At 44.5% G+C, this 15,296-nt stretch overlaps 1 protein-coding gene across 1 annotated transcript in view; it reads right to left on the bottom strand.

Moving 5' to 3' along the window:
• The window catches only part of TLN1 (talin 1), a 3,443,760-nt gene that overhangs the window by 85,713 nt on the left and 3,342,751 nt on the right, over positions 1-15,296 (bottom strand). Inside the window, exon 62 of the mRNA XM_044078439.1 lies at positions 4,521-4,646. Within this exon, the coding sequence (XP_043934374.1) occupies positions 4,521-4,646 (126 nt within the window). The remainder of the gene's footprint in view (positions 1-4,520; positions 4,647-15,296) is intronic.

The following is a 15,296-nucleotide window of genomic DNA, read 5'->3' as shown; positions in this document are numbered from 1 at the left end:
GGTTAGAATGGGGGGAGGGTGAGCTTTTCCAATACAAAGTTAAGGTCCCAAGCTGGGGTTGGTGCTCTTCTGGATGGCCTCAAGTTGCTAGACGCTCTTAGGAAGTGCTTGATCAGAGGGTGTGAGAAAAGGGGCTGCTCAGTGGGAAAATGAGCAGAGATAGCAGAGGCATGAATTTTAATAGAGGAAAAGGAGAGTCCACTGTGTAGCAGGTCAGCTAAGTAATCCAGGATGAGAGGCAAGGAGGCCTGTGCCGTAATTTGGCTCCTTAGCCTGAATCCAGGTGCAGAACCTTTTCCGTTTGTCAGCATAAGACTTCCTAGTGCTAGGGCATCTGGCCTCACGTATAACATCTAGAACCGGTTTGCTGAGGTTGGCAGATTGATCTGGGGTTAGGGAATAAGCCAAGCTGCCAAACTGAGTGTTGGCAATTGGGGATGCATGAATTCCCCTTCCCTCTGGGTCAGGAGGTTTGGAATCTGAGGGAGATGCCAAGGTGGCAGAGGGGACAGGCTGCGCAGCAAGGGGTACCAGTGCTGGCGAGGCCAGTCTGGAGCTACAAGAATTATCCTTGGTTTTTCCTCCTTTATTTTGAGCAGTACCCTGGGGATGAGAGGTAGTGGAGGAAAGGCATAGACCGATAGATTGACCCAGGGGAAGGACAGGGCATCCACTTTCCAAGCCATGCAGTGATGCTCCCTGGTGCAGAACTTACTGAGCTGGTGGTTGGTGTGGGAGGCAAAGAGGTCTACCTTCGGGGTGCCCCATTTCTGAGTTATTAGGGTGAAGGTTCTTCTGTTGAGCTGCCACTTGTGTGGGGTCCAGAGGACTTCTGCTTATGTGGTCCACCAGAGAGTTGAGAGAACCTGGCAGGAATTGTGCTAACAGGTGCAGTTGCATGGCAGATGCTGTGTGGAAAGGGTCATAGCCCGCCTGCATAGAGGGTAGGACTGAGTCCCTCCCTGCTTGTTGATATACCACAACACAGTTGTGTTGTCTGTTTTGATCAGAAGAGCTCCTGGGGAGAGAAGGGGCTTGACAGCTATCAAGGCGTGCTGGACAGCTATCATCTCTTTTTGGTTGATGTGCAGAATGATTTGCTGTGGGCTCCATTGGCCTTGTATGCACCTGCCGTCCAGGTCTGCATCCCAGGTGTAATCTGGTGCGTCTGTGGTGAGGGTCTGGGTGGCGTGGGGTGGTGAAAAAGGTAGTCCTTCGTTGAGGGAGCATGCTGTTGCCCACCAAAGAAAGTACTTTCTGAGGCAAGGTATTATAGGTATAAGAGTCTCCAGGGTCTTGGGAGTGTTGACACCAAAGGCTTTTTAGGTACCACTGAAGTTTCCTCATATGCAGTCTGGCTTATAGAAGGAGCAGAATGCAAGATGCCATGAACCCCAGAGCTTGCAGGATTTTCCTGGCAGATAGTTTGGGTCTGATGGCTAGTTGAGAGAACTAGGCTGTCAGGAAGGTTTGCTTTTCTGGTGTAAGGAATGCCATCTGGGAAGCTGTGTCCAGGCTTCCTCCCAGGAAAATAATCCTTTGGGCAGGTACCCAATTGGATTTCTTTTCATTGATTGTGTAACCTAGGGAGGTCAGTAGGGACTTTACAAAGGACAGGTTGCTTGAGCAGCTTTTCCTGGCTGTCTGCCTGAATTAGGCAGTCTTTTAAGTATGGGTAAAATCTGGATATTCCTTTGTCTGCAAAAGGCAATGGCCAGAGCCAGACATTTTGTGAAAACACTGGGAGCAGTAGATAAGCCAAAGGGAAGCGCAGAGAACTGAAAGTACTGAGATCCTGCCCTGAAACAGATACATTTCCTGCATGATTCCCTGATGGATATGTGGAGGTAGGCCTCCTCTAGGTTTAGGTGGCTAGCCAAGCATTCTTGGAGAGCAGCTGCTGAAGGGTGAGCATTTTGAATTTTGGGATCACAAGGAAGGTGTTTAGAATGAATAGATTGAGGATGGGGCACCAAGTGCCCTCTTTCCTGGGTACCAGAAAAAGTCTGGAGTAGAAACCATGGCCTTTCTGTTCTGCAGGAATGTGCTCTACTGCCCTCAGAGAGCAGGGAAAGGACTAGCTTTTGCACCTCTGTCCATTGGTTTTGAGGTAGATCTAGGAACCCTTTTGGAGTTGGAAAGAGGGGAGGGCGAGGGGGGTGGAGAGTCATTGTGAGTTACCATAAGGGGGTGGTTTAGAACTCCCTGGTTTTTAAGTGGAGGTAGTCCACTGCTTAAATCTCTGCATTCTCTGTGGGTGTTGTTTGTGGGGTCTGGGCTGAACTGACCTGGTGGGAGCAGGAAAGGACCAGTGCTTGGAGGGACAATGCCTGCCGAACCTGGGTGGCTGGACCTGTAAGAAATCCTTAACTGTCTGCATAGATTTTGCTTTTTCTTCCATCCTTTAAAGACCTCTTCTGCCTTAGTGCCAAATAAGTTGTTTTTGTGCAACGGGGCATCCAATACTTTAGATTTAACATGGTCTGGCAATGGCTGTTCCTTAACCCATGCATGCCTTCTAAGGACAGAACCGGTGACTGCTGCTCTGCAAGAAGCTTCTAGGGCATCAAAACCACAGTGCAAAGTGTGTTTAGTAACTTGACTTGCAGAATGCATTAACTCTTGTAACTCTTTAGATTCTGCACAAGCAGGAAAGGAAAACATTTTTTGTTTGGAGTTTCAGGGTATGTTGCTGAAATTTTAGCATATGGAACTGCCAAGTTAGTGCTCTGATAGCAAGAATAGCAGAAGTGTATACTTTTTTACCCCATCTGTCTAGTGCTTGGGAATCCCTATCTGATTGGGTGGGATTTTCAGCAGAGATTGCTTTAATTCCTTTAGGCCCTTGAGAAATTACCTCAGAGTCAGCAGTAGGATTTTTAAAAATAAATTTGTGTGAGTCAAGGACTCTGTAATACCGGTCTGGTTTTCAGGGTGCAGGAGAGAGTGTGTCAGGAGTCAAGCTGGACTCCAGGAAACCATCCTCCACAACATCCAGGACTGGGGGGATGGCCAGGGGTCTGTGCTGTGGAAGATCTAAGAATTCCCTGAGTCTCTTTTTTGACTTGTCCTGACTTTCCCATTGGAAATGCTCACTTAAGGTGTGAAGGATTTCCCCAAAGGAAAAATCCTCTGGGGGAGAGAGGCAGAAGGAATGGAATCCTCTGCATCAGAATCCTCATAAGCAGAGAGGGGTTGTCTGCCTTCATACACAGATGCATCAAAGTCATCGGACTCCTGTTCAGATAAAACTACAGGGGACAGATCTCTTCTTTTGGAAGGGGTAGCTTGGCTTCCCCTGAGCAGCATGATAAGGTATTCCACCATTTTAAGCATTTGAGACTGAGAGAAGGAAGCAGGTGCCTAAGATTGGGTCGTCGGTTTCTTGGATGTGGTTCGTAACCTGGGCCTAAGAAACTCGGTAGTTTTCAAAAGAACGGTAATCGAGAAAGAAGTTAGTTTGTGTTGAGAATCAGTAGTGTGAAGGACTTCATCGGAAGCCGGTGCCTTCTCAGCAGCTCCCAACCCATCCAAGGTAGAGACGACCACAGGATCCTTAGTCGAAGAGTTTTGCTGCATACTGAACTCCGAAAGGGTCTCGGTAGCGGCCTGTGAATCTACAGAAGTGGGCATCAGGGGCTGCGAAAGCGCTTCACTAAGGACCATAGAACTGACGACTAGCTTAACGGGAGTGTCGTCGGTAGGTTTGGACCTGTGCGGTCTGTCTCTATCTTTATGTTTTTTTGAAGATCTGCAGTCAGATAGCTTACCGAAGCCATATCGGAATTCGAGGACTAAGTAAAAATATCTAGCTATAATAAAGGCCAGACAACATATAGTTCTGGCATTGAACAAAGCACATAAGCGACAGCGGGGGATGTTGTGGTCTGGGCCTAAGCAAGTGACGCAGTAAGAATGAAAGTCTTGGTGTGATATTTGCTTTCCACAGGCAAGACAATTGTTAACTTTTTCTGACATTGGTTAGTGCAAGAAAAAAGGATCCCCAATGGGGTACTTGGCTTTAGACGACTTCAGCTTCAATTTGGAAGACGAAACTCAGGTAGCGGCCAACCGGCACTCGTGCAAACTGCTTCTGCTTCGGGCTCCATGACAAGGAAGACTGGTGTAATGGCGTCGGCTGCCTTACTTTATACTACTGACGACCTGATGTCAGTCCTGAAGCGACAGCAATCGACACAGAAATACTAAGCCTCTGGCATTCGGGCCGGCCAAGGGCTACCCTGGCAGGGATAACCCATATGTGATGACTGCAACAGTGTAACATGAAGAACATCTGGCTATAAAACACTTCATTTACTTAAACACACACTGCAATTATATTTTTTATTAAGCTGTCGGTGTTCACACACACACACACACACACAAAGAATCAAACCGAAAACTATATGGTGAAAGCATACAAAAAACATTAAGGCTTTAAAAGGACTACAACTCTCAAGTTACAATTCTTTAAAAAAATTATGTGTTCTAGATTGGTGTTACTTTATAGATTCACCCACCTGTGCAATACCACCAACCATCTTGCTTTTAACAACAACTGTTTCATCATGGTCCTCGAATGCTGCAGCTTTCTGTGCTGCTTTCACCAGATTGTCGGATGCTCTCTTCACAGCATTTCCAGCAGACTAAAAACAGAAAAACAGAATCCATAACTTATAGTATATGTAGGTTCTACATTTTATGTTGTATGCCAATTAAATTTTTCCTCCTCTTGTTTTGATGCAAGGAGATTGGAAAACATCTCATAAAAGTAGCAAATTCATTTTGTCCTAGCCTTTCACAGAATCTCTTGCAGTTTATCCATCCCACATATCAACTGCTTAAAGCAAGCAGATCCATGCAGTTACCATATTAAAAAAAAAAAAAAAAAAACAAAGACTTAAGATACCTAGCATACAATGGCTCAAAAGACATCACACAGTCTGCTGTATCAACAATAACGTCTTGCTTAGCCTTATCAAGTAACCAAGTACCCCTTGAAGGCTTTTGCTGAGGTGCCAGAGCTAATAAAACTGTTTTTTACTTCTTCGAGTGGTTCTTGCTATCGGTTTGGTTGCTTTTTGTTTTTTTGTGGCAACACAAAGTGTAATTAAGTGTCTCATACTAGGACTAGCTGTACTGGCAAACATTATCTGCTTTACTTACAACACTGGTATCTTATAACTCCAGGCAAATGATCAAACTAGACAAATTCAGCTCAGAGTTTTGTTTCCGGTCATTTCAGTCTGACCCTTCGCCTGGAATATGTTGGCTACAGCACTGTGAGACTTAAAACGCATGCAAGACTTAAGGAAGAAGCAAATTATTTGAAAGACAGGCCAACAAGGCTAGCATTACACTATTTAGAATATAGCTAAAACCTATGCAGGGGAGCAGGGATTAAGTACTGACATTTGAGGCAAGTTCATCACACTGAGTTCCTCTTCCAGGTAATGTCAACAGTCCAGGTGTGGGTTCTAACTTGTGAGTGGATGATCACAAGAATACCTTGGAGTATGTAGCAATACGGGCACTGTGGGAATTTTCCAATGATACAAATTGGAATAGTGATTCAAACTATGCATGGCAGACAAGAAATGGGAAGCACACAAGACCTGGTGTAAGCTGAAAGGGGTTCAATGTGGAGGCCTAGAGATTTCCCATTACTGTGCCAAACCAGGGATATTGGAAAAAGAAGTTCTCAATAAAAAGCACTTCATAGGGTTCTCAAAGTCACATTTTTGGATATATGCAAAAGTTATGCTCATTTCAGTGGAAAAGAAAATATGCATGATAACAAAACAACTCGGTTCCTGTAGGAGCAAATGAAACAGCTGCAAGAACACAGTCACCCATATGATCGAAGTTTTAAAACATTGAAATTCTGAAAGGAGATCGGCATACAGAGCGGAATGGGAAATTTCACTTTTCCTTGCAGTAGTGCGATCGCGGAGTTGGTATCTTTAAGTAGCAGGGGGTGTGGGAGGTTGCAGGGGGGCTTGCCCCCTTGCAAAAACATGTTTTGACGACTGCTTTTTTTGGGGGGGGGGGGTCAGAATTTTGAGATTCCAAGATCTCAAGGCACTGAGTTCAATATTTTGAACCTCGGGATTTTGGTATTTCGAAATTCTGAAGTGAGCCTGACAGAAGGTAGATTAACCTGAAAACTGTTTTACAAGGGAAACAGTCCAACACCTTGCAAACCTTACAGCAGGAGGGATAAAGTTGTTCGCATAGGATACCTCCTACCAAAAGAACTAGAGAAGCTGAATTTGACAAACTGACAAACTAAACCTATTAATGGCAATCTATTCAAGTAGCCATTAGTGCAACCTCATGGTTTCGAGGTTGTGGTTAACAAGTCAGCCCTAGTTTTGGATAAAATTGAAAGGGGTTGAAAGGCAGTTTGAGACAAACTGTGGCAGGGGTAAATCATACACAGGAAAAACAAGAGTATTGAGAACTGCCTTTCTTCTTCAGAACAGCAAACAAAATCAATCTGAAGTAAAGGTGAGGGAGGGATAAACTAATTTCTCTGTTATGATGTAAAAACTGTGCTTTATACAAGAGAACCTTGGACTTGGGTCTAAGACCAGTATTTGATCAGCTTAGCATTTGCTGCTGCAATACCCATACCCAGTTAATGAGTGCTCCAAAGACTTCCTAGATGACCTACACAACAAATACCCTCAGCAGCCCCAAATGCAGTCTTTCAAAACAACCACATCATCAACACATAGAGCCACATCAGATAGAGCCTCTAATTCAAAGCCCATATGGCAAGCCACCACACAATCCAACATTCTGGTCACTGGAGACTCCATCGTGAGACACACTGATGTTCCTCTCACCAGGCTGAGTAAGGAGAGTAACGGTCCCTGGACCACAAGTACCAGTGTGATTCACAGTCCACGTGGATGTAAATGACCTGAGGCATACCTCCCTACACTATATGAAGACAGACATCACTGAGCTGTTTGAATGCATGTCTCAGGCTGGTATAAGCATAGCTTTGAACAGCATTTTATCTTCTCCGAGGATGATACCACAATACAAACAAAAGAAGATTGACTTTAATAACTGGCTTAGTTTCTGGTGTCATTCTAAGGGGGTGCAATATTTGTCAGCATGGAAGGAGATGGTCAACAGATCAAGCTACTTTGCCGGAGATGGTCTGCACCTCTCCCCTCTAGGCTTTCAAATATTAGCTAAAACACGGTCTTCCTCCATAGTGCCTTTTTTTAGGCAATGCCAAACTGAAAGTACTTCCGACATAGCAAATCAAAATTACAAAAAAAAAAACTAAAAGTTATTACTGCTCAGTGCTGGAGTCTAAACAAAAAATTCCACTCCCTAGAAGCTCTCTTCACCTTAGAAAATGCTGACGTCTGTGCGGTCACTGAGACATGGTTTAAAGCCACAGACGACAGTGCAAGATTATAATGCCTTCAACACATTTAGACCAGCCACTACACAGACTGGGACTAAAGATGGAAGTGTCTCTATCTACATCAAAAATAAATATACCTCAAGGATGGTCAAACAAGACAATGCACTTGAGCGGTTCCATTTTCAAATCACCAGAGGCAAAATCCAATACCACTTCCTTGCAAACTATAGGTCCCCCTCTATAACCCAGAAAACCCACACTATGTATTTAAATTTACTGGAAACACTCACCATCCGACCAAATACCATATTCATGGGTGACTTTACCCAACTACTGACTGGGAACCCTATATGACACTAAACATACAAGTGCACAGAGTCCAGGATTTTGTAAAGACAAACTCCCTGGACCAGACTGTCAATATACCAACCAAGGGTGCCCAACTATACTGGATCTGGTCTTCACTAAAAAACAGTGTGTGTTGTACACTCCCTATGGTAATGTCCTCCCACAAAATGGTCTACATTGAAGTAAAAATAAAACCCAGACCCCCAGCTAAACAGGGAATATTCAGGAACTATGCTAAGGCTAACTTCCTGCTATTAAGTGATAACTTGGCAAATTTCAAGTCCCCATAAACCCTGAGTGCAGACACCCACCAGGAAGAAAGTACAATTTTGTACCTACCATAAATGTAGATGTTCAAGTGTTCACCCTGCTGCAGTCATCACACTTGGGTTATCTTGAAGTCAGCCGGTCCCGCAGTCGGCCGGATTTCCAAAGTCTTGGTCCGACGTCGGTTGCTGTCGCCTCATCCCTGACGTCAGAGTGCCAGGGGTACATATATTGCAACCGACGCCATTTTCTTCAGTTTTTCTTGCCCCAGATGTCAGGTGCCCCCAAAAAGGTGATCCAAATTAGTACCAAAAGGTAAGAACACTGTACAAACACAAAAACCCTTCAGCAATAAGCAAATACATCAGTAAGGCCTAGCAAAGATTTAGCCAGTAGATCAGAGGGGTTGGAGGGAGGGTAACCTGGACTGCAGCAGGGTGAACACTCGAACATCTACATTTATGGTAGGTACAAAACTGTACTATGTTCATCGTGTTACCCTGCTGCAGTCATCACACTTGGGTTGAGTCCCAAAGCTAAGGTAGGGTGGAGGCATTATAGAGGGTTAGAGGAGGCAATGAGGCCCTGCAGAACTGCAGTGGCGAAGCCTGCCCTGGACTTAGAATAAAGAGGTAAGTGATAGTGTTTGGTGAAGGTGTGTACAGAACTCCAAGTTGCAGCTTCTAAAATTTCCTTGGTAGGAACCCCCCTGAGAAAGGCTGTAGAGGTAGCTGTTGCCCTGGTAGAGTGGGATCTAATGGTATGAGGAACTGGTTTCCCATGATGGGTATAGCAGAATTGCATGCAATGGCCTATCCATTTAGAAATGGTTTGCTTGGATATGGCCCTCCCTTGACAAGCTGTAGCATAGGAAACAAAGAGCTGGTCAGTTTTTCTGAAAGCCTTAGTTTTATCCAAGTAATATCAAAGCTGCCTGTGAATGTCCAAGGAATGCAGGAGTCTCTCACCTTTGTTCTGTGGATTGGGGAAGAAAGTGGGTAGATGGATGGTTTGATTTAAATCTACACTGGAAACCACCTTAGGCATGAAGGAAGGATTAGTTTGTAGAGAAACTCTGTCTTGATGAAAAATGAGGAAAGGTTCCACTGCCATAAGTGCCTGTAATTCTGAAACTCTCATAGCAGAAGTTATTGCCAGGAGCAGGGCAGTCTTCCAAGATAGGAACTGAAGGTCTGCAGAAAAAGCTGGTTCAAAGGGAGGTAGCGGTAGTTTTTCCAGAACAAAGTTGAGGTCCCATGTTGGTGTAGGAGCTCTTCTAGGTGGTCTAATGTTTTCTGCCCCTCTGAGGAACTGCCTTAGGAGTGGGTTTGAAAATAAAGGTTGATTTGTGTCGTAGTGAGCTGAAATAGCTGAAGCATGGATTTTAATTGAGGAGAAGGAAAGTCCTTTATGCAACATCTCAGCTAAATACTGCAGAATGTGAGGCATATGAGGCTGAGTTGTATCTTGGCCTTTAGCTTGGTTCCAAGCAGAAAACCTTTTCCATTTGTCCGAGTAAGCCTTCCTGGTACTTGGCCTCCTGGCTTCTAGAATAACATCCAGTATTGCTTGTGAAAGAGGAGCTGGTTGGCTGCTGAATTGATATGCCATGCAGCCAGGGTTTAAGGTTTTGATCTGGCTGTGTAGAATCTGCTTGTCTTGCTGCGTGAGCAAATGAGGTATTTGAGGCAATATCCATGGTGGACTGTGAGCCATATTCTTCAATAGCGGGTACCAGTGCTGGCGTGGCCAGTCTGGGGCTATGAGAATCATTCGAGGTTTTTCCTTTTTGACCTTCAAAAGAACCTTTGTGAGAAGAGGTAATGGAGGAAAGGCATATGCTGTCAGGTTTTTCCAACTGAAGGAGAGAGCGTATACTTTCCAAGCTTGATGGTGGAATGTCCTTGTACAAAATTTTGTCAGCTGGTAGTTTTGAGGACTGGCAAACATGTCTACATTTGGTAGGCCCCATCTTTGAGTTATCATTGCAAATATTTGTGGGTCTAGCTTCCACTCGTGGGGATCTTTGATGTTTCTGCTTAGGTCGTCTGCCAATGTGTTTTTCTGTCCTGGCAGGAAGTGAGCTTGTAACTGGACTTGGTAGGCCAGAGCTGTGTTCCATAAGATTATTGCCCGCCTGCAAAGAGGGTAGGAATGTGTGCCCCCTTGTTTATGTACCACATTACTGTGGTGTTGTCCCGCTTTATTGCCAGTTGTCCAGGCTGTAGTAGATCCTTGAAGGCTGTCAGAGCTTTCTGTACAGCTAGCATCTCTTTTTGGTTTATGTGCAGTTTTCTTTGTTCTGCAGTCCATAGGCCTTGAATGCATTGCCCTGCCATGTGTGCCCCCCAGGCATAGTCTGAAGCATCTGTTGTGATAGTTTGCCTGGGTGGGGGCAAGGTGAAAGGCTGATCCTTGTTGAGGTGACATGCCTGTGCCCACCATAGAAATTCCTGTTGAAGGCAGGGAATGAGAGATATCACTGTGTCCAAGCTGTGGCTGTGTTGAGACCATACGCTTTTTAGGTACCATTGTAATTTCCTCATATGCAGTTTTGCAAATGGTATTATCAGAATGCAAGATGCCATGAAGCCCAAAGCCTGCAGAATTTTTCTTGCAGTTAATTGGGTCTTTGTTGCCATTGTCTTAAAATATTGAGTCAGTTGTAATTGCTTGCCTGGTGTAAGATAAGCCTTCTGGGCCGTTGTGTCCAAGCTGGCACCCAGGAATGTCATTTTTTGTGAGGGTACTAGTTTTGACTTCTTTTCGTTTACTGTGTACCCCAGACAATTTAGTAGATGCTTCACAAAAGCCAGATGTTGTAAGAGAATGTCTTTTCTTTCTGTCTGGATTTGGCAGTCCAGGTATGGATATATTTGGATTCCTCTTTGTCTGCAGTATGCAATTACTGGTGCCAGGCATTTTGTGAATACTCTGGGCGCAGTAGATAAGCCAAAGAGCAGTGCAGATAATTGATAATGGGTTGAACCTGCAATGAAACGGAGGTATCTTCTGCAACGTTGTCTGATAGGGACATGCAGGTATGCCTCCTTGAGGTCCAATGTTACCAGCCATGCTTCCTTGCCCAACATGGGAAGTAGCTGCTGTAGTGTTAGCATCTTGAATTTGGGAACTTGTAAGTGTTTAGAATTGAAAGGTCCAGAATTGGTCTCCAAGCATTTTCTTTTCTGGGTACTAGGAAGAGTCTTGAGTAAAATCCTTGGCCTTGCTCTTGAGTTGGTACCCTTTGAATGGCTCTCATGGCCATGAGAGCTGTAATTTGTTTTTGAGCCTCTGCCCTTTGATTTTGTGGCAGGTTTGGCATTCCTCTTTTTATTGGCAAGGTGTGAAAGTGGAATCTGTATCCTCGTAAAATTATGTCTAGGACCCATTTGTCCTTTGTGACCATGTGCCAGTTTGTCTGCAAATAGTGCTAGTTTTCCCCCCAGGGGGGCTGACAAAAGAGCTTTGTTTGGCCAGTCATTGAGTTTGCCTTCTGGTGGGTTGAGACCTGTCTTCTCCTCCCTTCTGGGTTGGAGTGCCCCATTGGCGAGGTTTATACTGAGCTTGTGGTTGTCCTCTGCCCCTTGGGCGCCTGAATTTACCCCTCTGAGGCCTGTCAGTGGCTGGAAAAGACCAATTTTTGGTTGGCCAGTTTCTGCTGAAGCGAGCGGGTTGTACCTGTAGGAAATCTTTGACTGTCTGCATTGATTTTGCCTTATCTTCCATTTTCTTTAAAACTTCTTCTGCTTTAACACCAAAAAGAACATCCTGCTGTAAGGGAGCATCTAGTAGTTTTGCTTTAACATGATCAGGCAGACTTTGTTCCTTTAACCAGGCATGCCTATATATAACTGATTCAGTGACAGCTGCTCTGCAGGAGACCTCCAAAGAATCAAACCCACATTGTAAGGTATGTTTGCCCACCTGCACGGTGGCGTGCAACAAATCCTGTACTACTTTCAATTCAGATTGTTGAGGGAGGGTGGTTATCTTTTGTTTTAACTGAGAGATCAGAAATTGCTGATACTTAAGCATATGAAATTGACAGTTTTGAGCTCTCATAGCTAATGTGGCTGAGGTGTAAACCTTTTTCCCCCATCTGTCTAGTGCTTTTGAATCCCTTTCAGAAGGTACTGGATTTTTAGCCATGGAAGCCTTAGCCCCCTTGGGACCCTGGGAGATAGTCTCTGGGTCAGCTACTGGGCTTTTGTAAAGAAATTTGTGGGAATCAGGTACTCTGTAGTGTCTGTCAGGCTTGGCCGGGGCAGGAGGCAAAGAGTCAGGGTTGAAACTGGATTCTAAATAGACATCATCCACAATGTCCAAAACAGGAGGGATGGCTAGAGGTCTGTGTTGGGGGAGTAAAAGAAACTCTCTGAGCCTTTTCTTGGAATCAGAGTAATCCTGACCTTCCCAGTGAAAATGTTCCCTCATAGTGTGTAAAGTTTCCCCAAAAGAGTAATCTTCTGGAGGGGAAGCTGAGGGAATAGAGTCCTCAGCATCAGAATCTTCATAAGGAGAGAAGGAATAGTCTTGGTCCTCAGAGGAATCCAAAGAAATAGACAGTTGTTCAGAGGAAACAGATTCTTCCTCTTGTCTAGCCCTTTTGTCAGGAGGCGGCTGAGAACCCCTGATAAGAGAAATCAAATCTTCAGCCATCTTGAACATCTGTTTCTTAGGCATAGGGCCTTGAACAGGAGACTGAAGTGAAGCCTTTTTCGATTTGGAAGGAGTCTTCGATTTGGAAAACATTTTGACTGTAAGAGTCGTCGGTCTGAAAACGCCTTCAGAAGGCGATGGCATTTCAGAAGTACCGACGTCCTTGGAAGGTAAATCGTCGGTAGGGCCAGAAGTAAAAGGCTGCGTCGGCCTAGTACATTCCGTCAAAATATCCGTAGCTGTCTCGGGTTCCTGAAATGCGGTAGTCAGAGGCTGCGTCGGAGCCTCACTGATAACCGGAGACCGGATCAACCGAGGCCTCGGAATCGGGCTTAGGCCTGGGCTGTCGATCCTTATCCCTGCACTTTTTGTGCACGCCGATAGTCGGTAGCTCCGACGGCATGTTATAATTAAATTTTCTGTCAAAAAAGTGTTGTGCGAAATTAAATAGTCTTTTAATAGTACGTTTATTAAATCTAGCACAAAAACGACAAGAAGTGACTTCGTGATCAGGGCCTAGGCAAGGTATGCAATAAGAATGAAAATCCTTATGAGGTATTTGCTTCCCACAAGAAATACAATTGTTAACTTTTTCTGACATCGGTCTGAGGCAAGAAAAGTTTCCCCAACGGGGTACTTAGCTTTATAGAAGACTTTGGTCTGAAATTCGAATTCGAAAATCTCAGGAGTCGGCCGACCGGCACTTGCGAACTGCTTCTGCTTTGGGCACCACGCGGCAAGAAGACTGAAGAAAATGGCGTTGGTTGCAATATATGTACCCCTGGTGCTCTGACGTCAGGGATGAGGCGACAGCAACCGACGTCGGACCAAGACTTTGGAAATCCAGCCGACTGCGGGACCGCCTGACGACAGGATAACCCAAGTGTGATGACTGCAGCAGGGTAACACGATGAACATGTACAGAACGAACTCAAAAAACAAGCCACCCTGCTGGAATTTCAAAATCAATAGGCTGTATAACAGAAGGAAGAAAAGTCATGGTTAAAATTAGGAGGTGCAGCACCCAGCAGGATAAAAGCACTCTCATCAAATTAAACAACTTACAGAACAAAAACTGTCTACCAAAGCCAAATATGAGGTAAATTTGGACTCCCAGGCCAAGGAAAAAGTACAGTTTTGTACCTACCATAAATGTAGATGTTCGAAGATCCACATTGCTGCAGTCCTAACACTTGGGTAGTCCGCTGTCCCAGTCGGCCGAATACCAAAGTATGGCTGACGCGTCGGTCAAGTATCTGACGCCAGGACGCCAGGGTACAAATGCGCATGACCGACGTCATATCCTCAGTCTTTTCTTGCCCCAGATGTCAGAAGACCCTAAAAAGATAAGGCTAAAACCAAAAACACCACACACTCCTGCACCAAATATATATACAATATATACAAATTTACAAGAGTATAATCTCATCCACACAACCACCCCTAAACACAGAGGGAGGGAGGGAGAATTGACTGCAGCAATGTGGATCTTCGAACATCTACATTTATGGTAGGTACAAAACTGTACTATGTTCTTCATACCACATTGCTGCAGTCCTAACACTTGGGTAGAATTAGAATCCCAAAGCAGAGGTAAGGGGGCTGGCAAATCATAAGGAAGCAGGAGCTGACAACATGCCCTGCAAAATAGCCTGGCAAAACCAGCCCTAGATTTAGATTTAGAGAGGAAGGTGGTAATGCTTAGAGAAAGTATGCACTGAACTCCAAGTAGCTGCCTCCAAAATATCCTTAGTTGCCACCCCTTAGAAATGCTGTTGAAGTGGCAGTAGCCCTAGTGGAATGAGGCCTAATCCCAGCTGGAATGGGAATGCCATGATGGGAATAACAAAATGCAATGCAAAACCCAAAGAAATAGTTTGTTTTGACACAGGCTTACCCTGAGAACTCAAAAAAAGAAACAAACAACTGCTGAGACTGCCTAAAATCCTTAGTCCTGCTTAAATAATAACGCAACTGCCTGTGTACATCTAAAGTGTGCAAGATCTTTTCCCCTTATTTTGGGGATCTGCATAAAAAGTAGGCAAATGAATAGTTTGGTTTAAAGCCATACTAGAAACCACTTTAGGCATAAAGGAAGGATTAGTAAGATACCCTATCCTTATGAAAAATCAGGAAAGGCTCAACCGCCATAAGGGCCTGCAATTCTTCTTGCAGAGTAACACACTAACAAAAAGCAGTCTTCCATGACAAATATTTCAATTCAGCAGTAGCTGCAGGCTCAAAAGGTTGTAGAGTGAGTTTCTCCAACACAAAATTGAGGTCCCAAGCAGGAGTAGGAGCTCTTTATATTCTTTGCCTCTAAGAAATTGCTTGAACAAAGGAAAACAATGGTGGTCACAATCATAGTGAGCTGAAATTGCTGCAGCATGAATCTTAATGGAAGAAAAAGACAAACCTTTGTCCAATAACTCAGTAAGATATTGAAGAGCCAAATTTGGCTCAGAAACATCCAAATCCTTTGCTGCACACCAAAATAAAATCTCTTCCATTTTCCACACTTTCTTGTACTAGGTCTTCTGGCTTCCATAATCACATTCAAAACTTGTTGAGGAAGCTGAGACCTGCTATGGCTCAAAATAGAATATGCCAGGCTGTTAGATGAAGAGTT

This window comes from Protopterus annectens, chromosome 1.part1 (assembly GCF_019279795.1).
Source record: "Protopterus annectens isolate FY-2018-M chromosome 1.part1, PAN1.0, whole genome shotgun sequence".
In the NCBI taxonomy this organism is placed as follows: Eukaryota; Metazoa; Chordata; order Ceratodontiformes; family Protopteridae; genus Protopterus; species Protopterus annectens.
Note: the sequence above shows the minus strand (reverse complement) of the source record. Positions and strands in the feature narration are given on the sequence as shown.